This window comes from Peromyscus californicus, unplaced genomic scaffold (assembly GCF_007827085.1).
Source record: "Peromyscus californicus insignis strain IS unplaced genomic scaffold, ASM782708v3 Scaffold_22__1_contigs__length_63687245, whole genome shotgun sequence".
NCBI lineage: Eukaryota > Metazoa > Chordata > Mammalia > Rodentia > Cricetidae > Peromyscus > Peromyscus californicus.
The window spans coordinates 12,420,992-12,448,044 of record NW_026294525.1 but is presented as its reverse complement, the minus strand read 5'-3'; the positions used below and the strand labels follow the sequence as shown (position 1 = coordinate 12,448,044).

The 27,053-nt window shown below is 46.2% G+C and overlaps 1 protein-coding gene and 1 long non-coding RNA gene across 5 annotated transcripts in view; one reads left to right on the top strand and one right to left on the bottom strand.

The window, feature by feature from the left end:
* The window catches only part of Tiam2 (TIAM Rac1 associated GEF 2), a 111,341-nt gene that overhangs the window by 80,993 nt on the left and 3,295 nt on the right, over positions 1 to 27,053 (top strand). For all 4 annotated transcript variants that reach the window (XM_052750911.1, XM_052750914.1, XM_052750912.1 and 1 more), the window contains 10 exons: positions 14,604 to 14,783; positions 17,611 to 17,679; positions 18,588 to 18,713; positions 19,427 to 19,535; positions 21,087 to 21,266; positions 22,319 to 22,437; positions 23,752 to 23,860; positions 24,292 to 24,350; positions 25,743 to 25,848; positions 26,946 to 27,033. In XM_052750911.1, coding sequence (XP_052606871.1) covers positions 14,604 to 14,783; positions 17,611 to 17,679; positions 18,588 to 18,713; positions 19,427 to 19,535; positions 21,087 to 21,266; positions 22,319 to 22,437; positions 23,752 to 23,860; positions 24,292 to 24,350; positions 25,743 to 25,848; positions 26,946 to 27,033 — 1,145 coding nt within the window. The remainder of the gene's footprint in view (positions 1 to 14,603; positions 14,784 to 17,610; positions 17,680 to 18,587; positions 18,714 to 19,426; positions 19,536 to 21,086; positions 21,267 to 22,318; positions 22,438 to 23,751; positions 23,861 to 24,291; positions 24,351 to 25,742; positions 25,849 to 26,945; positions 27,034 to 27,053) is intronic.
* Positions 1,633 to 14,596, bottom strand: LOC128118364 (uncharacterized). Its single transcript, XR_008221173.1, has 2 exons — positions 12,710 to 14,596; positions 1,633 to 7,639 (listed from the first exon to the last, which is right to left on the bottom strand). It is a non-coding gene; the product is annotated as an uncharacterized LOC128118364 (long non-coding RNA).

Sequence of the window (27,053 nt, the reverse complement as noted above, 5' to 3'; positions counted from 1 at the left end):
CAGACAGCTTCTGTCTGGGCCTCAGTGCACAGAAGCCCAGTGTCCACCACAACTGGATGTCGGCCGTGGTGGAGGCTCTCCCAACAGCAGATCCACGATTTCTGTCGATAATTGCTGTTCTGTATATTGCTCTGACTTCTGTCTGGTTACATTGTTGTGTTGTGTATCCCACATGTCCTCCTTCCCTGGGGAATCACATTTACATGAAACCAAAATAACCTAAAGATCCATTGGAATCCAGAATAACCTAAAGACCCACCAGCAAAGGGACACCATCTTCATAAAGGGACTCCCCACATAGTGCTCCTGCTTTATCGTCCTCCCCTACCTTGGGGGTGGAGAAGATAGCACCATTCTACAGCCAGAGCTATGCAGAGGACTGAGCCCTGTAGGGTATCCCCAGGGCTCTGCTGTGATGCTTGCTATGAGTATTTCTAGAATAAAATTACCACGTGGTACCACTATGTGGCTAGTTATGCTAGTTAATAAAATGACTCTTGCTGAGTGGTTCCAGTTTAAGCAAAGAAGGGCACATAAGTTTGGAATAGTCTATGCCACTGTAGCATATACCCACTCCCACTGACAAAAGGAATGTGTGTGGATTTGGAACCCCAAGGTTTATGTTCTACCTGAAGGTCAAATCAGCTAGAGAGAGCCAGTGTAGGCTGCCTGTAACAATCTAGAACAGTGGTTCTCAACCTTCCTAATTGTGACCCTTTAATATAGTTCCTCATGTTGTGGTGACCCCCAACCATAAAATTATTAGCATTACTACTTCATGACTGTCATTTTGCTACTTTTATGCATCATAATGTAAATACCTGATATGCAGGATATCTGATATTTGACCCCTGTGAAAGAGTAATTTGTAGTCAGAAGGTTCCTCTGGTCCTGACCAGGCCCCATGGTCCTGCCTGGCCACCACGGCCCTGTTGCCACTTATAAAATAACCATTCAGAGGCTTAATATTAATTATGAATTACATGGCCTAAGGCAGGCTTCTTGCTAGCTAGCTCTTATAACTTAACCCATTTTTATTAATCTGTAAGTTGCCATAGGGCCATGACTTACTGCTATTTTCACATCTTGCTTCTCCTGGCGGCAGCTGGCGTCTCCTTCCTCTCTTTTCTCCTCCTACTATCTCTCTTGAATTTTTCCGCCTGGCTCCATCCTGCCCTGCCATAGGCCAATGCAGCTTTATTTATCAACCAATCAGAGCAACACATATTCACAGCATACAGAAAGACATCTCACAGCAGTCATTTGACTACAAGAGGGGTCATGCCCACAGGTTGAGAAACCATTAATCTAGAAGCTGATCCTAGATGCCCCAGGAATATTACTCAGGAATCAGAGTTAGGTGTGTTCCAGCTGCTGTTCTTTGAGCCCCTGAAAGCATTCTCAATACTGAGGGATGGATGTGCAGGGCATGACCTTCCATACCATTGATTTTCCTAGGTCAGGCAAGCTGGGACCCACTGAGGTTAAAACTACAGCAAAGCAGTTTCTTGGGGGAAGCAGAACCAGGGAGACTGGATTCAGCATGGGCAGTTTGGCTGAGTAGCTGGGCACAGCTGTTGGAGCAGGTTGGTCAGAACCTGTTCAATCCAGTGTGAGGCTCTAACATTGACATTCTTTTTTTTTTCCCTTTGAGACAGGGTTTCTCTGTGTAGTTTTGGTGCTGTCCTGGAACTTGCTCTGTAGACCAGGCTGGCCTTGAACTCACAGAGATCCTCTTGGCTCTGCCTCCCGAATGCTGGGATTAAAGGCATGCACCACCACCACCTGACTATATTGACATTCTTAGTCATCTATTTCTACATGTCATTTGCTTAGAATATTGATAGCTAAAAAGGATTTGTCAAAACTCCAGACTATGAAGAATTTGAAGATGGGCATTGTAATAGTTTGAATGAAAATGGCCCCCATAGTCTCATAGGGAGTTGCATTATTTAAAAGGATTAGGGCATGTGACCTTGTTAGAGTAGTTGTGGCCTTATGGGAGGAAGTGTGCCATTGAGGGTTGGGCTTTGAGGTTTCAAAAGCTCAACCCAGTCTCAGTGGGTCTCTCTCTTCTGCGGATCAAGATGTAGAACTCTAGTCTCCTTCTCCAGCACCATGTCTGCCTGCATGCTGCCATGCTCCCCACCATGATGACAATGGATGAAACCTCTGAAACCGTAAGCAAGCCCCAATTAAATGTTTTCCTTTATAAGAGTTGCCATGGTCATGGTCTCTTCACAGCAATAAAGCCCTAACTAAGACAGGCCTGGTGGCTCATACCTATAATCCCAGCACTCAGGAGGCTGAGACATGAGGATTGCCTTGAGTTGGGGGTGGGGGACTGGTTACAGTTGGTGTTAGTGGCACATTTTTCATAAAATAAATGAAATGACAGTGATGATCTTTTCATGCTTTTGTGTCTAACCATCACTAGGGAAAGGAAATACCTCAGCCGGTAAAATTTCAGACTGTTTTAAAAGACTGTTCCTTCAAAGGCTGCTTGCTCAGTGAGATACTGGCAGAGCCTTACCTCTGGGCTATAGAGTGTCGGGTATAAGAGTACGGCGAGGCGCCATGGAAACCCTAAGAACAGAAGTGTTAAGGAAAAACACTAAGTTTCTTATAAACACATTTCAACTCATTTGTGAGATTATCAGAAGAAAAGTAGGCTGTGAGAGAAAACTCTGAAGGAAGACCATGAAAAGAAAGCTACAGCCTTGGGTAAAGGGATGTCCCACCCCTTGTTGGGAGTTAGAGGGTGGACCTGAAACACAAGTCATCTCAAGGATGCATTTTCCCTCAAATGGAAAAAAAAACTGACTTAGTAACTTCTTTAATTAAGTGAACATGTGTAGAATGAAAAGTTCAGTTGTGTAAGATAGTCTCTAAGGCGCTTGCACATACGTGGAAAGGTAAAGACACAAGACACATGTGAAAAAGAGGAACTGTATTGCCACCTAGAAGTCACTCAGCAGACAGACTCAAAACCCTTAGGAGAACTCAGCACTGTTTGCCTGAGCCCTGGAGTTGAGCCACAAAAACACTCGGTGTCAGTGTTTTGTTTTAGATATAGTTGAAAGTATTCTATATAAAGGATTTTGTAGTTGGTGTGTTTGACTTGTGACCCCTGGGCCCCATGCAGCCAAGACTAGTTATGAGTGTGGCCTAACACAGAATTATAAACATGCTGAAAACAATGAGCTTCTTCTATGATTTAAAAAACAAAAGCCCTGCCGGCGGCAGTGGCGCACACCTTTAATCCCAGCGCTCAGGAGGCAGAGCCAGGCGGATCTCTGTGAGTTCGAGGCCAGCCTGGGCTACAGAGCAAGTTCCAGGACAGGCACCAAAACTACACGGAGAAACCCTGTCTCAAAAAAGGAAAAAAAAAAAAAAAAAAGCCCCTCAAATGCATGGTTCCTGGGCATGAACTTTGTAGATTACAACATTGCATCTTAATGTCAAAATGGTTGGACACATCTGCTTTGTAGTTTGGACGAGTTAAGATGTCATGTGTCATCTCTAGTAAAACAATGCATAAGGGGCTTTAAAAATGTAAAATTATTGTGAGGGGTATGGTGGTACACATTAATGATTCCAACACTTGGGTGGCTGAGGCAGGATGATTGACAGTCGGAGGCTAGCCTGGGCTATCTAATGACACCTTATCTCAAAGCAAAAGGAGCTTGTAGCTGGAGAATTTTTCTCCAGCTCCCACCGCCAAGTCCCGCCAGTCCCGGAGCCCACTTATAAAATAAACACACAGACTCTTACATTATTTAAACTGCTTGGCCATTAGCTCAGGCCTATCATTGTCTAGCTCTCACTCTTATATTCAGCCCATTTCTATTAATCTTTATTTTGCCACGTGGCTCGTGGCTTACCGGTACTTTACATCTTCCTTGTCTTGGCGGTGGCTCCAGCCGGTCCCTCTTTTCCTTCCTCCTTCCTCAATTCTCCTCTCTCCTTGTCCCGCCTATACTTCCTGCCTGGTCACTAGCCAATCAGTGCTTTATTTATATAGAGCGATAGCCACAGCACTTCCCCTTTTTTTTCTTTTTCAAAAAGGAAGGTTTTAACTTTAACATAGTAATATTACATATAACAAAATAATTATCGAGTAAGAATTATAGTTACAATATAAAAGAAGATATCTATCTTATATTTGTGAGTTTAAGGTTTTATATCTAACTTATCTTTTATCATAACTAAGGAAAATTGTAAGTATCTAGTCTTTAACCACATCAAAGACCTCAGAAGGATATAATACTACCTGAGAAATGGGAGAAGGATGCAAGCAACTTTCGGGAGTCTTGTAGGGTAGACAGAGACAGCTGACAGCCTGGACAGTCATTCAAAGTTCTCTTGTAAAGTTGGGGCATCAGTCTTCAGCCTGCAGGCCTAGAGTCTCCCATTCACTTTTTTCTGTGTCCTGTAGAATGTCTTGCAGTTTTCTCTGCAAAACAGGAACCTGAAGGACCATTTTGTCAAGCAAAGTTCAGTGGTTACCTTTCTATGGGTCCTGTATGTCAAGTTGATCAAGAAGTCCAGGCAAGAACAGTTTCTTGTCCAAATGGCTATTTTTGTCAAGGTGAAGATAAACTCCATATGGAGTGTCTTTGATGCCCATATTCTTCTCTGAAGTAAATTGATGCTGTCAGGAGCAGACATGTCTCACTGTCCAGAAAGTCTAAATTTTTAAAACATTTTAAATGCCATATTCTGTAGGTCTTTGAAGTGTTTGAAGACTACCTATCTATCTGAAATATATCTATGTATACCTAGAAGACTCTGAGCGTCTGTGGGACTGGCAGGTGAGAGAGATTTGTCCTGACTGTGGGCCAGGCAGGAAAACTCTAGCTACAGGAGCTTGGAGTCCAGTTACTGAAAAAAAAAAAATCAGGATAAAGTTTTATAAATTCTTGAGTCCTAAATTAAAAATAATTAAAAAAATTTTTCAGGTTTATTTCTATTTTGTGTATGGGTATCTGTTGCATGTGTCTGTGCCCATGAGGGCCAGAAGTGGGCATTGGATCCTTAGAACTGGAGTTACAGATGGTTGTTAGCTGCCCCATGGGTCCTGGCACCTGAACCCAGGTCCTCTGAAAGAAGAGTCAGTGCTCTTAACCTCTGAGCCCTCTCTCCAGAACCTAGATATATATCTGTGTGTCTCTACAGGTGAGTTGAAACTTGCTGTGTAGAAGGCTGGTGGGTGTCTGGGGCATCAGAGCTACTCAAGCTCTTTGATATTATGAAAGCAGCTAAAGGTAACACAGAGCAGAGCTGAATGCGCTTGGCTGAATTCTAATAAAACTTTGTAACAACAGCCAGGAGGCTGGATTTGACCCACAGGACATGACTTGCTGACCTCTCTCCAGTGGTCCTCTTTTAATAATTACTTGTTCCAGTGTGGGATCATGGGAGTCTCTTGCATACATGGGCATTGTGTTTGGCACCCAGAATTCAAGGAAAATTTTGACTCACATGCTCTTTGGATGTGTAGGTTTAACTTTTTACATGAACAAATGGAGTAGAGAGACACAGTCCCAAGCCAGGAGACATCGATAGGCTGGCCATCCCATGCAGCTTCTGTAGGAGGAACATTCAAACGCAGTGTTTGATGGGAAGGAAGGCTTGGTTGTGTTGAAAGACTGCTTTACCCCTTGAAAGGTCCTTGGCAGAGAGACCTTATCTTCTTCCTTCCCAAGTCTGGACTAGACTGCTGTTAAATAAGGAAACCGAGCAGAAGGCAGGCAGCGAGGACCCAAGCAGCCCTGGCACTCCTCCTGTTACCAGGGGCTGCTGGGCTGTTCCTGTTCCTGGAGCAGGGTGACTGCCTTGGGCCATGGTATGGGAAGCCATGTGGAAACAGCTGAGGTGCTGAGGTGCAGTGCCTCTTTCCTGGAGATACTCCGCCGTCCCCCTTGACCTCTGGGGTGTGTTACCTGAGACCGAGGTCCTGCTTGGCACGCTAAACTCCAACTCAGCTTCCTCCACCTTTTCAGAATGTGTCCACGGGTTGCCCCAGGTTGCCTTTCCTGACTTCTAAGTGGCTGCATGTTTCCTCCCTTCCCTGGGGCCAGCTTCACCTTGTCCTGTTCTGGTACCGATGGGAGCCGCAGCATTCCCACCCAGCCCTCTGCATGTCTCCTTCCTGTTTTTCCTCATGGCTCTGGCCACTCCTGTTTGAGAAGCTGTGGGTCACCATGTCATTCTGTGTGCCCAGAAGAGGAGCTTCACTAAAAAAAAAAAAATTACGGATGAAATTTGACTGTTTTGGCTTGTCCTTTGGGGCAACCAGAGAAAATATGTCCTTTCAGACATTTGAAGGTAAATGAAGTTGAGACATTAAACTCCCCGGGCAGGACTTCGGAGATGGCTCTGCCCACTGGAAAAGCATTTGCTGTGGAATCCTGGGGATCAGAGTTCAAATCCCCAGCACGTCTGGAAAGCCAGGTGTGATACCACATGTCTGTAAGCCCAGGGCTCCTACCACAAGATGGGAAGTAGAATTCCTAGGAACTTGTGAGCCAGCTAACCTGGGGTGTGTAGCAGGAAAAAACAAAAACCAAACCAAGAGACTGTGTCCCAACTCCAGTGGAAGATGAGGACCGACACTCAAGGCTGGCCTCTGACCTTGCATGCATGTTATTTGCACACGTGTGCGTGCATTTGGAGTACGTGCAACACGCACGGATTATAAAAGAAGACGGCAGTTCTCTGGGCAGTAACTTTCATTGAGCTCCTTGTCCTTTGTGGGCTATTTGTACACATTTTCCCCTCATTGAATCCCCTGTGGCACCTTTAGTATGTCATCTTTATATCCCATATCTATGGGAATTGAGTTGGGAGAGGCTAGTTAAGGTCACGTGGTTGGTGCCTGCCACGCCAGGGTTTTAACTCTACAGGGTGTGGAGAGAGAGAGTGTGTGTGTGTGTGTGTGTATCACGTGCCACTTGAAAGAGGTATTTGAAGATACAAGGTCCAGCACGGGCTGCTTTGGTTTCTGGCTACAAGCTGGAGGAATGAGAGGGAGTGTCAAGGAGGGTCAGTGCTCATGATGCACTCAGGCCTTCACCTTGCTGTCCTGGACATGTGTCCTGTAGGTGGCAGGCATCCAATGGACCGCAGCACCCAGGTCCAGCGAGTTTCTCTGTGTATAACCACTGTTCCGTGGGCTCCTCTCCTTGGCATAAAGGTCACCACCTCATGTTCCCCATACTTAGTGCCCACAATCTCGGCAAAGAGAGGCCCCTGCCTTTCTTCCTGCCATGTCCACCTGTCTCAGGCCCAGGCCCATCACCACACTGGCCCTCAGTTCCTGCGGAGTCCATGCCGCCTCATCCCATGTTAGGCTCAGTGACATTAGCTTTATTTATCTTTAGTCACAACTTTAGTGTTCATGTCCCTGGCCTCTTCTGCCCAGAAGAGCTTCGTCATTGGTTTCCAGAGGATTCCAGTCTTGGGGTCCACAAGTCGCACTGAGATGCCTTCCTCTGAGTTCATCTTTCCGGCCACACTCTGGGCACTGTGAGGGAAGGATGAGTCAGCCTCACTCTTCACACTCCTTTTGCAAATCAGACATCTTGTGGAGCCTTTTTTGCCTTGAATCATTTTTGTAAAATAACAGGAAATGATTCTATTTAGAAAAAAATTAAAAATTCAGCTACTATAAAAATGCGGAAATTCAGATAAGCCCAAAGATTAAAATTAAAATAACTTGAAATGCAGTGTTAACCACTGCGTGTTATATACATATACACATGCACATACATATTATCTCATTTTATAAAAATCTACTCATGCATATTAATACATAGAAAATATGCATAAAATTACTTTAAAAACCACAGATACCTTTTCTCTGACTAATAAATCCTGTCCTCTTTTGGTCAGTAGAAGTCAGTGTCTTCCAGTGTCTGGTATGTCTGCTGTGACTCTTACTGCATTTGTACTATGATTTATTTAACTGTTAATTTCATGGTTTACTGTCTTATTTAACCTAGTTATGGTTAGAACACTGGTCAAGCAGAGAGGGGAAGAACCAAGGAAGTTTTGGGGTCCTTTTATCTCTTTGTTAAACACAAAAATCTCATTTTTGGAGTTCCTTTTTAGTTTCCTTTTTAGGCAGGGTCTCATGTAGCCCAGGCTGGCATTGGACTTTCCAGAAGAATGACTTTGAACTTCTGATTTCTCCTGCCATGCCCCCCCAGCCCCCCGCCAGAGTGCTGGGATGACAGGTATGGACCAGTATTCCAGGTTTATTGGGGACTGGGGACTGAACTCAGGGCTCCCTGTATGCTCTATAATGCAGTCTCCCAACTGAGGTACATGTAAAGGCTCCCTGGGTTTCCATTGATAACACTCTAAGACAAATGGTTTGACAGGTATGACTGGTCATCTCCACCCCACCCCACCAAGGCACCACCAAGTTGCCTATAGGCCTGCTAGCTGCCTCCGAGGGCCTCACAGAATGCAATGTGGCCATCTGACCCTGCTGCCGTGGGGAAGTCTGGGAGGTGGTCCTCCTGCCTGAGACCCATGATCTATTTCTGCCCGTCAACCTTTCTGGGGTGATCTCCTGTCAGCCCGTGGTTCCAGATTCCTTCTGTCAGTCACGTTGGTAATATTAGCTCTTTCTGTAAGTTAGTGACACGTGTTAGAAAGCACAGAGTGAGTTGAGGAAAAGTCCTTGTACTTTTTAATCGTCTTTTTCCCCAAAGGCGAACGTTCCTGACTTGACTAATTTGCTCGAAGTGACAGCTGACACCTTGGTTGCCCCGAGTTTGCTCAGGAACACAGCCTCCTCAGGGCTTCGAGACAGCGAACAGAGGATTTTTTTTCCTCTTTAATAAGAACATGGAGCATACTAACAAGCCCCTGCCTGCACACCCTGCCCGAGCTGGGGCATCCGTAAGGTTTATCCTCTCCAACCAGCCTGACATTATTCTAGTATTTTAAAGGCAGAGGCATCATCAACCCAGTTCTTCTGCCTGATATCCTGCAGCATTGAGAAGCTCTGTGGGCCTCATGCAGATTTGCCTTGGGTTCAGGTCAGTGGCCTGGGATAGAGCTGGTAAGTGTGAGGGAGAGAAGAGAGGACAAGAAGGCAGCCAGACGTGTAAGTAACACATATTGTAATATTGCTATCAGCGTTTGGGGGATAACCTGTGGTCCAAGTCAGAGCTGTCCAGCAGTCCTTAATAAACCACCTAAAAGAGCCAAATTGATAGTGGAAAGCAGAGAAAGGGATTATTCAATTATTCAATGTGGCCAATTTGGCAAGAGAGACAGAGATGCATGAACCCCCCAAGTCTGTTTTCCCGGCCCTGAGTGAGAGCAGAGTTTTAGAGGGCTAAGGATGTGCATGCACATCCAAACAGTTCTGGTTAAGTGGGGCCCACCCACCACTGACCCATCCTTATCTGGGCTCCAGTCTCATCCTATAAGATGGTCTGACAAGTTGTTCGAACTATGAAGTCTCTTTCAGGGAGACAAGGCCCTTCTCTGTCTGGCACCCCTTTCCTTCTCCATCATGAGATTCCTGGGGAAATTCTCGTTTCTTTGGGGTTCATTATTTCAATAGTCTGATAGTTAGATTGGGAGTCCCGTGTGCCTTCTCTTTATAATGTCTTCATTTCTGCTAGGCTGTTTACAATATGCCCGGTTGCCCCAACATCACAATAGTATTGGGTGGGTCAGTGTTTTGGTTACATCTGCTACTGATACCCACCTCCAAGCTTTTCCTGTAGGCTGAGAACTCAAAAGTAACATACATTTTACTTCTAGTGTTTCCATATGAAACATTATTTTGTTATCCAGCACTTTTGAATCTTGTTTCATAGGCTGAAAAATGTTTTCTGAGCTTAAGACCTTCAGACAAAAATAGCTTGCCATACCTAGAGCCCCCTGTGGGAAGACAGACAGGACTCCCAATCTAACTATCAGACTATTGAAATAATGAACCCCAAAGAAACGAGAATATCCCCAGGAATCTCATGATGGAGAAGGAAAGGGGTGCCAGACAGAGAAGGACCATGTCTCCCTGAAAGATGGGGGCGCTGTTGCACACAGCCTTGAGATGAGGCTCGGTTATGATGCATCACGGGGCTTCTGACAAGTGCAGTAGCTATGAAATCCCATAATATGAGGCACTTTAACCCTTAGCAGTTACCTTTAAGGTTCTGAAGCCCTCAAGGAAACTGCAAAACCCAGGTGAGGGATGTCTCCAAACATTGCAATGACCAGAGCTGTTGGGCGATCTGGGGATTTTTGCAAACCAAGTCACAGGGAGGCTGTTGCGGTATTTTTCTGGTGGAAAGTGCCTGGTCCAGGTTAGGAGGGCTGTAGGGTCGCTCAGAACTTGGTTTGAGCAAGACTCTGCCCTACTTTCCTCCGAGGAGTAACCGAGGTTAAGTGCTTGCTCACTGTAGGCAGTGTTGGTGCCGTCCCCACAAATGTTTTCCTGGGCTCCTTGAGAATAGACACGTTGCCTCTTTTATGGGGAGGCAGGAGGTGTCTTATCCGCACATTGAAACAAAACCCAGAAGAACTTTGCCGAGGCATCTGTCTGATCTCAGAGTGCCACAGTGAGTCGGGCCTTGCCTGTAGAGGTGATGGAATTGTTTTCCAGTAGGGATCAAACTGGGCGGCCCTAAATACCCGACAATTTTAAATTGACTTCGTTAGAGACAAGATCTCACTGTGCAGCCCAGGCTAGCCTTGGTGTTGCAATCCTCTTGCCCCAAACTTCCCAGTGTTAGATTTTTAGGTGTGAGCTGCCATGCCAAGCAAAAACTTGGAAGAACATTCTGGGTGTGGGGTCAGAGTATCCATACTTGGCTTCTCCAGACAGTTTTAAGCAAAACTTTGTATTCTTTCAAGACATTCATGGAAAGAATGTTTGCTGTCCTCTTGCAAACAGTGAGGCCCACCGTGAGCCTGATTGCTCCATCCTGCAAACCTCTTAGGTCAGCAGGCCCCCGCTCTCTGCTCTGCACGCCATCTACTCCACACTGTTGGGCACCTGAGTCTTCACACATGCCTACCTCCAACTTGTAACCGTGTCTTTTGCTTTTCAAGCAGCCATCATAGGGCTGAGGTCTGCATGGCCTGACAGACTTCCCAGTTGCCCCGAGATGGACCCTAAAGTGCCGTCTGTGCATGGATGCTTGTTGTATTCACCGCTCTGAGTGGTGATAACTACATCCTTCTAACACCCAGGCAGCAGGGTCTGGACCCTTTGGTAGGCCGAGGCAGCAGAAAGACTAGGTTCTCTCTTCCCGTCCTGTGCTGAGTATGTTATGAGTGGCCCGTGCTGTGGAGAGCCTGCAGCCATCTGCAAAGTCAGTGGGCCATGCTAAAGCTGAGATGCTGGCGGGTTCTTTGGGAGGACCTCACAAGGGTGGGGTGGGGTGATGCAGGCACTCAACACATGGAAGTTCCCTCTCCTCTTGTACTCACATGGTAAAGAATACAGTGACCTGACAGATAGGTATTGCTACTATATGTTCATCAATAAGGATGCAGAAGACTCCGGAATGTCACTACTCCTAAGTAACTTAACCATGCTCACATAGACTGTGTGATGCTTATCACCATTGGGAAGTACAGAGGTGAAGCTGTCACAGGCATCCTTAAAAACATGTCATCACTCTTGTACTCTATGACCCCGCCTCCTCGTGATCCAGGTATCCTTGCAGCCACCTTTAGGCAAGAGCTTGAACTGTTAAGTGTGCAAAGGCATCTTTGCAGTACTTGCACACTGAATTGCCGTATCTTGACAAGTAAATTTGCCATTGAAATAACCCGGCTAACATCCACTTTTTGGAAGTCAATCCTATGAGAAGTGTTTTTAAAATGAATTCTGATTTTTCCAAAATGGCAAGATATTTTATTTTTGAAATCTTGTTATTTTAACACCGCAATGTTAGGTGTGATTTTTGACATCCCAGCAAGGCAAAACTGTAATCTCACCAGATGCCATTTAACTTATGGTGCATTTTGTCAGATCTTATTTTGTGTGGTATATGCAAGCTTAATATAGATTCTGCAGCTCTGGAGACTATTCATTTTCAGGATTACAGAGTTGCATTGTCTGAGTTTGTGGTGCAAATCCCAGAATAAAATTTCAAGTACGTGAGTTTTAGAGCTTGTTATTCTCATGGGCTTTTCAGTAGTTAGTAGAAGGTGAGGCCCAGAACCAGGACCACAGTCTGGGTATGACTTTTGGCAATGTGCTTTTCTGGACATAAGCCTATTCTCTGCCTCTTGTATGTTGCCATCCTGGGGAAAGGGTGATAAGTTGGAGTCAGTACCACTCCTGGGAAACCCAGGCAGGTATAGCTGTCCTGATAGGTAGACCGGTAGTTCTCCTGAAGGCCACGCCTCCTCAGCATCACTTAGGGGGAAGCTTTGAATAAATATCTATGGTGTTGGGCATGGTGGTCTATCCTTGTCATCTAACATTTGGGAGGGCAAGGTGGGAGGACCTCAAATGCAAAGTTGTGTGGGGGGGCTACATAGGGTGACCCCATTTTAAAACAATCACACTGCTGGACCTGTGATCTCAGCACTTAGGAGGGGCTGCTGCAAGTTCAGAGCAAGCCTGGCCTATTCAGCAAGTTCCTGGCCAGCCAGGCCTACGTAGTAAGACCCTGTCTCACAAAATGAAGCCAAAAAATACAAATGAATAAATTAAAAACCCCACCTGTGATGGGACTTCAGGGATTCTGGTTCAGAATAGCATGGTATTTGAAAGCTCCCAGATAAAAAACGAGTGTAATGCTGGGGTCCACTGGCAAGGAGGGGAAGGCAGGAGTCTGAGTGTCTTAGTGGTAGTCCTTCGTGTCCTTCATGTTCCTCGTGTCCTGGAAGAGAAAGGCTGCCGTCTCTGGTTGCCCTCCCCTGTGTTAGGATGTGGTGAGACAAGAGCTTCCAATATAGATCATAAAATCTGATTGCTGGAAACATGATATGAGACATTTGAAAAACCAAGCTGTATTCTGAAGCCTTCAGATCTGTAGTTTTGGGAGGCCGGATTGGAGGGTGGGGGGAGCAGTGTCTGATGTAGCTCAGGCAGGCCTCAAACTTGCTTTGTAGTTGAAGGTGACTTTTGGCTTCTGACCTTCCTGTCTCTGCCTCCTGAGTGAGGGCATCACAGAGGTGCACTACCGTGTCTAAGTTGGCTTTCGTGGTGCTTGGGATCAAACCCAGGAACTCTGTCCAACCTAGGAGAGCACCCTTTCAATGGGGCTATGCCCCAGGCCAGATGCTTTCTTACTGAATTTTATATACGTCTTCTGATAGGCATTACCAGAAATATTTGTATTCAAATTTAAAAATAAGAACAAGTAGAAAATATGCATGTTCAAGGAAAATTGTTTTTTTCTGCTTGAACTGTTTTGTAGCAAACTCTTTTGAAGTCTGTGTGTTCAGTTGTAAACATTTCAACTCATACCATGTGTAACCTAGGATTCCTGTCAAAATGAAGGCAGTGGGTGTCTGGCAGAGCCTCACTGTGACCTGCCCCTGGAGTTAGGCTCTGGATATCTATGTCCATGTTCCTGCTGCATCGTTAGCTCATTCTGGGTTCCTTCTTGGCTCATGCCCCTCTTAGGACCACATTACAATTGACCTCTTAGCTGGTTTTCCACGATTTTCTATTCCAGGATGGATCTTTCCATCTGCACGTCTGATTTTCCATTTGTACCACTCATGCTCTTGCTGGTTTCCAGACTGCCCCAGTCTGCACGTTGATGTTTCTAACCTTGGCAAGTCTTCTTTCCTTGGGCAGGAGCTACCCTCTACTTCTTTGGAGCTGGAGCACGATTACAGTCGGTACTCATTGAACTGGACAGCGAGGCCAGGCAGGGGGCTGCTGTTGAGGTCTTGTCTTGATTCTGATTTTCTGTCGAGGGAAGACACTATGTTGGGAGGCAGAGGGGGTGGAACAGAAAGGGATGGAGGACCAGAAGGGCTCACTTTTCTGAGGCGTCCAATTTGTGTCTCACCTTCTCATCCATCCTCGTGTATGCCTAGCCAGCTTGAGCATTTTCATTTATAACTGCTACTTGGCTCAGGCTAAATGGTTGGATTCGAGGGCAGAACTCCAGGCAGACTGGGGCCAAGCCATCCTAAAATTGCCATGATACCTCACCATGTCTGAGGCTCCCAGAACACCGGGAGTTGGAACGCGTGTGGGGCCAATTGTTGAGGACAGGATGGAGTCTGTGAGTCTGCCTCCTGTATGTTCTGTTTGGAAAGCTCTATGTCTGGAATTTTAGAGCAACCTCAATTTTAGTAGAGTTAGCCTCATTCCTGACTCTTTGGTCTTAGTGCCAAAGCATCCACAGCTCTTATGATAGCAGGGAGCGTTGTGTACCAACAGGAAACATAGGATGCCATCTTCTTTATGGGACTCGGGTTATAGTGAGAATCGTCTGAGGCGAATGAAGCTGTGTGCCCTAGACCTGCGTCTTTGTGAGACTCGTTGACAGTGTCCTGGGGGCAGGTGGGAACACTTGGTGTTCCGGGTGAGGTGCACACCCAGTGCCGGCCAGCGGTGTCCTGAGTGTGGCTTTGCCTTTCTTGTCTCCTCTCAGAGTGCTGAACAGATCGTTGAGCTCTGCAGGGGCTTTACCAGCGCCCACACCAAAAGTATGGAAGCACCAATGGAGAGCCAGGACCCACCTTCCAGGCCTCTGGCTCGCCACCTCTCAGATGCAGACCGCCTCCGAAAAGTCATCCAGGAGCTCGTAGACACGGAGAAGTCTTACGTGAAGGTAACGGGAAGTGCTGGATATTCCCACCTCTTTGATTGATGGTGAGGTTACACTGGCAAAGGCCTCAGATCACCTCCTTTGCCTGAGACACCTGCCACTCAGGAGGTAGACATGTGCTCCTTGAGGTGAATTGCTGCAGGGAAGGGAGAACAGGCTGAGAGGGTGAAAGAATTGAGAAAACTAAAAAAAAAAAAAACCCCAAAATTGGATTCTTGGCTCATTTTGTTGCCAGGGTAGCTTTCACTATGGAAACAGATGTTGTAGTTCATTATTTGCAATCTGTGGGAACTGAGTCTACACTGCTTTAGCAAGAAGGGCAGAGATCACTTTGGGTTATGAGGAGCTGGGGAGCAATCTCTACCCTAGGGGCCCTGAATATAGGTCCTCAGAGTCCAGGTGGTCAGCCGGATCTGTGGAGGTCCCTGGGCAGAATGTAGGCCCACGCACAGGTGTTTCAGCCATCACATGGGGTGTTCTCATACCATGACAAAGGCAGAGCCACCGCAGTCTTGGGTACCTGCTGAATTCATTTATCTCATCAGCTAGTCCCTACTTAGTGCTTGGGGAAACGTTTATTGATATAGGAGATTGGAAAGACAGTATTCTCTGCTTTAAGCATTTGCTCATGCTTTGGGTCTATTTTAAGCTTGTCTCAGTTGTCAGTTTCTGGAAGGGTATGGCATAGGACAGTGGCTGGGAATCCAGGCCTGGTCTGCCTTGTTGTGCTTCATGGCCCTTGGAGGGTCCTCCCCAACTTCCTTGTTGGGCCCTGTGCTTGTCACTGGCTTTCCAGAAATTCTCAGTATGTGAAGTCCAAGAGTTACACATTGGCACACACATGTGGGCTGTTACCCTTTCCTCTATGAAACAGACCCGAGGAGCTGGGACAGTAGCTTAGTTGGTACAGTACTTGCCTAGCATACCCCAGGCCCTGGGTTTGATACTGTAGAAGCGGACATGACGGTGCATGACTATAATCTCAACACTCGGAAAGTAGAAGATGGGAGATCAGGAGCTCAGTGTATCTTCAGCCACATGGCGAGTTGGAGGCCAGGCTGGCCTACATGAGACTCTGAAAACAACAACAGCAGTGACAGATCTGAGCTTCTCCTTCAAGTGTGCCACTGCCATTTCCCCAGGACACTCTCAAAAGTCTTATTCATAGGTAGCTCCAGTGCCTCTTATATCTGTCTGTGGGGAGAGAAAGAACCACTAGAGATTTGAATTTTACTTTCCATTAAGTCTTGTCCTGTATCCAGTGGAAGAAAGAGAGAGAGAGACTGCTAGGGAGCTCAGGGGCTCCTAAGCGACCCAGCAAATCCACAACCTTTGCTCTGGGAGCTGGGAATGCTCCTGAGGCTCAAGAGCCATCGGACCTGTTGAGCAGCATCACAGAACCTGCTGGGTCCAGGGCAGGGTTGAAAAGAGAACCCACCCCCCTCTGTCACCACTGTTTCCCATCTTCCTTTTGGATGGCATTCCACCAGGAGGGCCCTTTTCAATGCTACTTGTTAGCCCCTGAGGGATGTGTGACCAGGTAGGCTAGGAAGGACCAACTCTTCCTTCCCTGCAAGAACCCTGCCGTTCGTTTTCATAGGGCGGCAGGCATGGAGGCTCTTTTGTCAGCCCCAGTTCAGCGTGACCCGCTCTTGCTGTGCAGTAAGTCCTCTGAGCAAGTGACATTGACCTGGACAGGAGTGACGGCCTGACAAATAACCAGTACTTAGTGTGAACTCACAAGTCACACCTGCTCCCGACTCTCCCTTCATTTTTTTTTTTTTTTTTTGTTGCTGACCTGTAACACAGAAGTTCCTTGCTTGAATCTAACCCCAAATCTCCGCATGCACCTAAAAGTGTGTGCCCCCCAGATCTGCTCCAGTGACTGACTCACTGCTACCTGCCCTTCTCACACCCCAGATTGCTGTGGTACAGGAGGAGGTGGGGAAGCCAGGGGGGTTTTTCAGTGTGAAGCACCCGCAGTGCCGCCGCTGCTCTGGGGTTTGCTCTCACAACGAGGAAGGCACTGGGGGCCCCCTCTGGGCTTCCCTTGGCTCTCTGGTTTCTAAGACTTCTCCCTTGCAAAGCCAGGGAGTCAGTTCCACCAACTCATTAGTCCACTAGAGCTACATGCATGACTCCCAATTCTTCAAAATAAATGAAACCCCACAGAAGTCTTTGCTGTCACTAAATTATACAGTGTCTGGCTTCAAGTTCTTAAATATAAACTTGAGTGGGTCACATAAGTACTCCCACTGTTGTGTTCTCTGAGAGACTAGTCCGGGAGAGACTCAAGTGCAGCTTAGATTGTGACCATCCCTGCCGCTCACTGTTGGTGGCTCTTGCACTTGAACACACGAGTTGGAAATTCCGCTGGTTTCAGCCTGAAGTGGAGGAAGAGCTTGCCTGGGTCCTGTCTCACAACTCCACCCAGAGGCTGTCACCATGCTCCCTGGCACCGAAGAGAAAGCCAGCTCACTGGTGTCTAGCCACAACTGCAGCAGTACCTAGCCGGCCCTCTCTTCCCCTTCGGAGAAATGGTGGCTTCTGTGGCAGGAAAGACAGAGCCTGTTCTGGCAGTAAGAAGTTAACCTTACTCAGAGTGGGTGCTAACACTGTAGAGTGAAGATGTGAAATCCAGGAGGTGGCAGTATGGTGGCACCAACCTTTATATTAGGTGAGCAACGACAACCGCTTTGGAGGTCAAGAATTTCAACAAGACAAATACCACCTTTCCTAATGGGAGTCTTTGGAGATGCTGCCTAGGCTGCTGGAACCAACTGGTTATTTTGGAGATGTATGTTAAAGACAATCTTCTCTTGGCTTTCAGGATCTGAGCTGCCTCTTTGAACTATACTTGGAGCCACTCCAGAATGAGACTTTCCTTACCCAGGATGAGGTAAATAGCGAATACTTTTCTTCCTCACTCACACACCAGTCCTCTTTTTCAGCCTTTTAGCAGAGGTCCTAGACCAGGTGCGTTCTTTTTTTAACATTACAAGATGGTGCTCTTACCTACAAAGTTCATACCCAGGAACCACAGTTAAACAAACAAAACAAAACAACAACAACAAAAAACTTGCAAAAAAATTTTTTTGGAGAAAAGGTCTCACTGTGTATCCTGGCTGGCCTGGAACTCACTATGTACATGAGGATGGCTTTGAATTTACAGAGATCTGCCAGCCTCTACCTCTCTAGTGCTAAGATTAAGGTTGAATGCCACCATGCCTGATGCAAAGAAATCATGTTTCAATGAAGTTAGTGAATTTGGGCTGAGCTGTATCCATAGCTGCCTGTGGCTTCATTTAGCCCATGGATTGCAGGCTGGACACAACTGTTCTAGAGTATAGCTACAGAGTCCCAAGGAACACTGAAGCTGAAGGATCTTCACAAAGTCCTGTATGTGACCTCTTTTAAAGCCACTGATGTGGCCTCTGTCCTAGAAAGTGGTAGTGCATTGATAAAGGCAGAAGGGAGGTCTTGAGTTTTTTGTCTGTTTGTTTGGCAGGAGATACAGCCAAACGTTGCTTTCCAATATATGAATTGTTAATATTAAATCACAAGAATTAGCTCCTTTCTAATGATTTCCATTTCCCCTGATGTGAATTCCAATCCACTTAATAAGTTATCTTGGAATTGTGGGATAGCCGGGAGCTGGATCTGTGTCTCTAGGTATAGACTACACCCCTGTGAATGTGCTCTGTAAAGGACCTACTTATACCTGCTTCTCAGGCACACTTCCGTGGTGGAGGTGAGGGAGTCTAGCTTGTCCTGGTTACACCTTTTCACACCTCACCCTTCATATAGATGGAGTCACTATTTGGGAGCTTGCCAGAGATGCTGGAATTTCAGAAAGTGTTCCTGGAGACTCTGGAGGACGGAATCTCTGCCTCCTCGGACTTCAATGTCCTGGAAACCCCCTCCCAGTTTCGAGTAAGTATTTTGGATTTGGGTTTAAAGCAAATACAAGTGGGTAGGGTGTAAAGTTATCCCCTAAGTCAATGAAGTTTGTGTGTTCCACTGCCCCGCTTTCTCTGTGGGTGGGGGAAGGCGGCTTTGTGATTTTCTCCTGGAGTGACTGCTCTCGGAGGTCAGCAGTCTGGACCACCAGATTGCTGACCACATCTGTTTTTCACTCACTTTCAAGAAAGGTATTGCAGCAACTTCTTCTGAAGCAAGAGCAGCTTCCCTGCACTGGAGTCCTGTTATGTGGTCCTGGGAAACTGGGCTGGAAAACGTGGGTTTCAGATGCCCATCAGGGAAGTTTGTCCCTTGTGAAGGAGTAAGGACCATGGCTAATGGGAAGATCTTCCAGGGGTGAGAGGGTAGAAGGCAGCAGAAAGGGGTTTTAGGAGCATACAGTAGGCACAGTTCATCCCAAGTAATGGAGCAGGTGACTCTGAGAGTCCCCGCACCCCCTTAGACCACTGTAGTCCCATCCATCAGATACAGTGAATCTGTTGCCAGGAAACTCCTCTGCCAGGACCTTTCCCATCCATCTAAAGGTCTGCTAGGGCAATGCCTAGACTGGTCTCCACCTACAGACTGAACAGAGTATTGCCGACACTTGTCGGCAGCAAATGACCTGCTGAAGCCAGAGCACATGGAAGATGTGTTTGATTTCACCTTTCTCTCATCCCTTATAGAAGTTGCTCTTTTCCCTTGGAGGCTCCTTCCTCTATTACGCCGACCACTTTAAACTGTACAGTGGATTCTGTGCCAACCACATTAAAGTCCAGAAGGTTCTAGAGCGAGGTGAGTTGTTCATCGCCTTTATAGTTCTTTTTTTTTGTTTTTAACTGTTAAGGGTTAGAGCTGTATCTAGCAAGTAGAGGGTTAAGTGTGACTTGAATGGGCTGTCGTCCTCTCTTGACCTTGAAAACGGTAACAGTTAAAGGGAAACTTTTCAGATTATTTGCTGTTTGGGGAGCAGTGGGCAGGTGGGCTCTGAGCTTCTTACCATGTGTCACTTTGCTGTCCCTGTCTGTAAAAATGTTATGGCCACAAGCGTTGGATGACTGGAGAGGATGTGTGCTGGTTTTCTCTACTCTTCTGTCAATGTTTTTAGGCATGTGGAGCTATTACAAAGTAAAACTCCACCATCCATCTCCAAGGAAGTGCCTAACTATGGCTGTTTTCCTGGTGGAACTCAGAAAAACTGCCTCCCGGAGGCTGCCCACTCTCCTACTATCAAGGAGGGAGTGGAGAGGTTTCTCCTACAATCTTGGGTTTCACATTTGTGCTAATGATGTTTAAACCCATTTGATTTAAATGTAGAACTTCAGAGTATCCCACAAATTCCACGTTTAAAAAATGCATCTTGGAGTGCTTCAAATGACAGTGAGCTAGCCAAAATCCATCTTCTCTGGTCACTTTCAACAAAGGACTGAGCACATTTGCATGTCCTTTCACAAACACCCTTTTAATGGATGATCTAACTAAATGCATAACTAAGGTTGTTTCCCTGGTGGAACTGGGAAAAACTTTGCCTCCAGAGGCTGCCTCCTCCCGTCATGGAGAGTCCGAGGTTACAGCAAGAGATGAGAGGTAATCTCACCACCTGCAGAGTCTGGTGATCAGTGACCTCTCCTAAGTGCTATAGATTTTTTCCCTTGAGATATAACCTAAATAAGGGCACTTCTTCAAACTGGTTGGACCCCAAATGGCTGGTCTGTCATTTTCAACCAGTGGAACCCAGTGTGAGGGCTGGCCTGTTCACTGCCTTATCATATGCACCTGTATTTCTGTGTGTGTCCTATATAACATGGACACTGCATGGAGGCAGTTCTTGCTAAGGGTTCCACACTTGGAGGAACACAATGCAACTCTGGCATCAAGTCTAGTCTGCTTGGAGCTGTGGGGTGAAGGCAGCAGGGCTTCAGAGGTAGAGTGACACTTTTGAAGAGTGTAGAGAATAAGATCAGCCAGTGCTGGGGCAAGAGAGGAAATGCTTTTCCGGATGGATCTTTGCAATGAATCGTTGTAAGCTCATCTCTAGGCCACGCCACGCGACCCAGAACTGTCTGTGATGGGTGTGCACAGCTGCATTGTGACTCCACAGTCCTCTCTAGAGTGAGGACTGCATCCTCTACCACCCTAGCAAGCTTCCTTCACTTGCAGGCTTTGTGAGAGGGTCACAGAGACACCTGCTAATAACTGGGTACTCGACCTGTGAATGCATTTGGGTTTTTATTACTGAACGGCCTAAGGACTGAGGAAATAATGTAAAATTACACAGGACGATGACATAATAGTTTAATTCATCCCACTGTGCTCTCCTAAGGATCTTTTGTCAATTGCTTACAGCTAAAACCGATAAGGCCTTCAAGGCTTTTCTGGATGCCCGAAATCCCACCAAGCAGCATTCCTCTACACTGGAGTCTTACCTCATCAAGCCTGTTCAGAGAGTGCTCAAGTACCCCCTGCTCCTCAAGGAGCTTGTGTCCCTGACGGACCATGAGAGTGAGGAACACTATCACCTGACAGGTAAGGCTGGAAGGAGGCTGCTTGTACTCAACAGCTGACTAAGAGTGCTTGCCCGGTGCCTACAGCTCTTCCTGTGACTCTTCAGCGCTGTGACTGCCCTGCTGCTCACCATGCTTTGGGGATTTTATAATTAGAGACAGGATCTCATTGTGTAGCTCTGGCCAGCCTGAAACTCACATACGCCTCCTGAGTGCTGGGACTAAAGGTGTGCATCGCTACACCTGGCTTAAAGGTGATCTCACAGAGATTGTTCTTCCTAAGTTTATCAAGAGGGGTAATTTGACTTAAAAATTTAAAATAGTGTAATTGAGGCCTAGTAAGTTGAAGTCACTTGGCTGGTGAACGGTGTTGAAAGAACCCCCGATTGGGCCTCTCCTGTACTTTTCCATGCCCGTGGCTCATGCTTGTTGGATGGGGTGCCACCTTGTGGAGATCTCTTAGCTCTGCTGAATATGAGAACAAAGTATAGAAGGTACCGAGATTTTGCCAAAATCATTTGTCCCTCCTATACTCTTGCCCAAGTTACAAACAAATGGCATGTATAACCGCAAACACCTGAACTTGTAATCGACATCGGTAGGTGTTTTTTTTTCTTGAACTAGGGAGCCAGTGAGGCACGTGTTAGCACTGAGCTCCACCTGTCCTCTCATGCTGCTGTACTCCTAATGTGCCAGCTAGTTCTAGAGATACTGACTTCAAGAGCAGCTCCCCCGAGGCTGGACAGTGTTGGGTTGACTTCTGGTTCCCCTCCCCATTTTTCTGTTACTGTAGTACATACGTTTTGGTTGCAGTCCGTGTTCTTTGGGGCACACAAAGCACTGTCAGGGTATGTGGCTGGACTAAGGTTAGCTTTATTAATGGCACTTTTCAGAGTCTCCTCATTTCAGGGAGAATTTGAGGTGGATGATGAGCTGACCGCCCTTGACTGTGACACCTAGATTCAATAGGCTGTTGTGAGCTGTACCTCCATCATGCTATTAGTTGAGAGCCGGACTCCCAGGATGGCATTTGGTGGGATTTAGAATGAGCAGGCACACCTTCCTATCTTTCAGAAGCACTAAAGGCCATGGAGAAAGTAGCCAGCCACATCAACGAGATGCAGAAGATCTATGAGGATTACGGGACAGTGTTTGACCAGCTCGTGGCAGAGCAGAGCGGCACGGAGAAGGAGGTCTGTGGGGATTTCATGCTGGGGTTCATGAGCTTAGGGACCGTCCAGAGCAGCTACTTGGTTAGACTTTCCTTTTTTTGATAATATATAAAATAATTATATCGTTTATATAGAAATGGTTTGGAAATGTAACTGTGTCACGTCAGCATTATACAGAGGCTATAGAAGTGTCACTGAGCTGGCATCTCTCCACCTCCTTTCTTTCCTATGAGGGTGAAGTCATAGTTCCAGAAACTAGAACACGGGGAAGCCTGGGCTGGAAGAATGAGAAGGGGCCCAGCATGGGATAAACTATAGGGCTTGTTCCCTTCCGGTTACCTTTCTGCCTCAGCATCAGATACAAGTGATTACCTGCTTACCCCAACGGTCCCAGTGATTGCTGACATTCTGTGTATTTTTCATTTTTGTCTGATTGCTAAACTTAGAACACTAGGCTTGGAGAGCACAAGTAAGAAATGGCAGTATAAGTAGAAAGTGACAGGGACTGAAAAGGGGCACAGCTTTTTTTATTTACATAGGTCAATTTCAATGTTACTGTTTTATTTTTAGCAGCCTGATGTAGTTTGGTGACCTGAAGTAAACACTAATACAAAGCCTTAAAATTCAATGGTTCTCAACTTTCCTAATACAGTACCCCATGTTGTGGTGATTGGTACTTTTATAAATTGTAATATAAATATCTGATATGTGGCCCCTGTAAATGGGTCATGACCCACAGATTGAGACCTACTGCCTTAGGTGACCATGGCCACTGTGGCAGAACTGTCACCTATGTAAGTGTACACTAGATCTAAACAGGGCGGTGGTGGCGCACGCCTTTAATCCCAGCACTCGGGAGGCAGAGGCAGGTGGATCTCTGTGAGCTCGAGGCCAGCCTGGGCTACACAGAGAAACTCTTGCCTCGAAAAACCAAACAACAAAACTAAGTAAATACTTTACAGCTAAACACCAGTACCTCCTATAATTTAACAGGCCTAGGCTGGGTTACAGGGTAAATTCAAGGTCAGCCTAGGCCACTTGGAGAGACCTAGTTTCAAAACAAAAAATAAAGAGGGCCAGGGAGGTAGCTCAGTGATAAGGCACTAGCCCAGCAGGCAGAAGGGCCCAGACCTATTACTAAGAGGGTGCAGCCTGATGCTTGGCTCATATTTATAGGACTTTAGCCACTTCATGCCACACTGATGGGGAACATACAGACAAAACGGTTCCTGTGGACATTTTAGCAATGACCACATGGATGCAATTCTGTGTCTAACATGAAACAGCTCACCCCTGAGATTTTTCACATCTTTGTTTCCTGTGTTCACAATGTAGGTGACAGAGCTGTCCATGGGGGAACTTCTGATGCATTCCACGGTTTCCTGGCTGAATCCGTTCCTCTCTTTAGGAAAAGTCAGGAAGGACATTGAACTCACAGTATTTGGTTGGTACTCCGGTTCAGAAGCGTTAGCCGTAACAAAAAGTTTGACTAACATTACCACTCTTGCTTACTCCTGCCTTTGGGGAGTTGGGACAAGGCTGCAGTGGCTGGGACCCAACACAGCCTGCTAGGGCACCTCAGGAGGCTGCTTCAAAACCAGGGCTAATTTCAAAACCGCTTCTCACCCAGAACTGGGAGAGCAAGTTACAGTGTGTTCTCACTGAGACCTGGATGCCATGGCCTCAGCTGTTAATCGAAACAGACGCAGGACCTGCTTTGCTAAGCAGGCACTTCTGCATGGTTCGCATGAAACAAGGCAGAGGAGCATGTGTTAATGCAGCGGGATTCCAGTCCTGGGTTGAAGCGCTTAGCTCTGGGTTAGCCTTAGAAGAGTTTGCAGAAAACATCAAGACCTTTCTTTCTTTTACTTTCAGTTTTTAAGAGAGCTGTCATATTGGTTTATAAAGAAAACTGCAAATTGAAAAAGAAACCGGTAAGAAAAAGGACTTTTAATTAAAGCTGTCTTTTCATGGCTTTCTCCTACCTTGTACTGAAAAGCTCTCTAAGAATCATGGCCTCACCATCCAACAGTATTAACCCACCTATCTGATTTCCTAAAATTTCATAAAGTATTTTCAGGTTTTTATAATAAAAACATCATGCCCCCAAATTCCCACACCTCTATATCTATTCTAGTTCATAGAGTTAAGAATAGGCATTAGGAGCCGGGCGGTGGTGGCTCACGCCTTTAATCCCAGCACTTGGGAGACAGAGGCTGGCGGATCTCTGTGAGTTCGAGGCCAGCCTGGTCTACAAAGCGAGTTCCAGGAAAGGCGCAAAGCTACACAGAGAAACCCTGTCTCGAAAAACCAAAAAAAAAAAAAAAAAAAAGAATAGGCATTAGGAATGGACACTATGGAGCTTCATAAACTCGACACATTCAGTTCTGACTGTACTTTATGTATCTGCTACCCAAACCAAAATATTCATGACAAAATTAGAACCAAGAAAACAGTTAGCTTTATATCCTTTTTATAACTTGGATCTATTACCTGCATTTACTCCTTCCTCATCCCCTCATATTTAGCCTTTCCTGTTCTCTTTTCCTCATATTATATCCCAATGTACTGTACACACACACACACTCACTACTGGCTAGAATTTGTATATATGAACAAGAACATGCAGGTTTTTTTTCTGAGATCGAGTGATTCACATTCTGATTCCACCCACATTCATTGTAAATTAGCATCACTTTTCTTGAGATCTGAGTTGTATCCACACACACAGACCAATTTTCATTATCCATTTGTCTTTTGATGGACAACCAGGTTGCTTCCAGTTCTTCGCTACAGTGAATAAAACACAGCAAACATGAGAGCGCACACATTTCTAAGGCAGGCTATGGAAGTCTCTGCACGCACACACACAGAGAAGTGGAATAGCTGCCCATGTGTTCTGAAAGATTGACAAATACCTAAGTAGAGGCCAAAACGAAAGCTTTTATTCCCTAAAAACAGTACATGTGGTTCCATATAGACAGAGGTCTGTAAAGCTTTGGCTTTAAAATAATTTCTACCTTGATTCAAAAAACAGACAAAAAGCCAAGACCAGAAGAAAAACTCCAAATCACTCTATCCAAGCCTAGCCACAGACACCATAAGCCACCAGCAAGAACTGGAGACTGCAGGAAGGCGTGGCTGCCATCTTTGTGTCCCCGGAACTCACTGTGGCCCAGTCCCAATCCTGGGAGGTCTTTGAGAACTGGGTTCACTTGGTTTATATACATCTTAGATACCCACAAGAGTCCTGCATACGGATCAAGATCCCTCTGTTCACTGTACATGCGACTTTAACCCCTTCCTGGTGCTCTCTCATATTACAGCCCTCAAATTCCCGGCCTGCTCACAACTCTGCTGACTTGGACCCCTTTAAGTTTCGATGGTTGATCCCCATATCTGCACTTCAAGTTAGACTGGGGAACACAGCAGGTAAACACTTGGGGGAATGCAACAAGAAACATTTGTATGTGTGTTTCATTCACATGGCATGAAAACACAGGAAATGTGGATGGGTGTCAGTCGGTAGTACTGTGGCAGCACGGAGCCTGTGATGGCAGACGTCTGTTCACTTAGTGGTCAGGGAGCAGAGTCACAGGCAGGGGTGAGGGCACACCTTCTCCCTAGGTCCCACCCCTCCCCTCAGCGGTACCACAGGTTAACCGAGTCTTAAAGTGCATGGGCCTTTGGGGACATTCCCAAGCCACAGTACTTGAGGATAATTTTTACATGTATTTTACTTTCTAGAAAAAAAAAAAGAGAGAACAAGGTTGTTTAGACATTTCTTTACAATCTTATGGAAGAAAACAAGTGGCATTGGATGGCCTTTATCTGCCAAATGCCTCTGCATTGTTTCTTCACCCCTGCAGTCAACAAATGTCAACATTTCCCTTTTTTTGCTGTATGCTTTCATACCCTAAAATTAGACAAAGATCCAAGAAATATGAACTTAAACATAGTAGAAAATTCCTTAATATTAAGAGTACTGCAAATAAAGAAAAAACCACTTTACCTTGACAATCTTCCAAAGACCTTCTAGAATAACTAATTCTTCAATCACTGGTAGCAGGAGCCTTGGGGAACAAAGGGCCAACAAACAGGCTTAGGTGGTGGCTTTTGTCAGAGGGCTTATGTTTCTAATGGGAGGGAGGGGGCTCTGTCACCCCAAGTTCCTGAGCAAATCCTCCTGTCTGTTCCAATTATAGGGCTAACATCTCAAGGCGGGGAAGGAACTGGAACTGGGTAGCTGGGGCAAGAGGCTTGCCACAGATTTAAGGCCAGCGTGGGCTACCGAGTGAGATCTTGCCCCACACACAGCAAAAGCAAAACAAAGCCTAAAACTACCAACCACCGAAGAGGGATGGAGAATTTCATCTCGATTTTCTGTAGCTCTTTGTTAATATCTAAGAATGAGCTGTGGAAGAAAAGAGACAGAACTGAGGGGTGTTTACATTGTGGATATCTCAGGTATTCTCAACCATAGCATTTTGGCAAAGTTGTGGACTCTGGTTTCCGTTCCCTTTACCCAGGGACTGAAAACAACGCCCTATGGGAGCTGATTCATACGAAGTCTGAAATTGAAGGACGGCCAGAAACCATCTTCCAGTTGTGCTGCAGGTACCTCCCTTGACAAACGG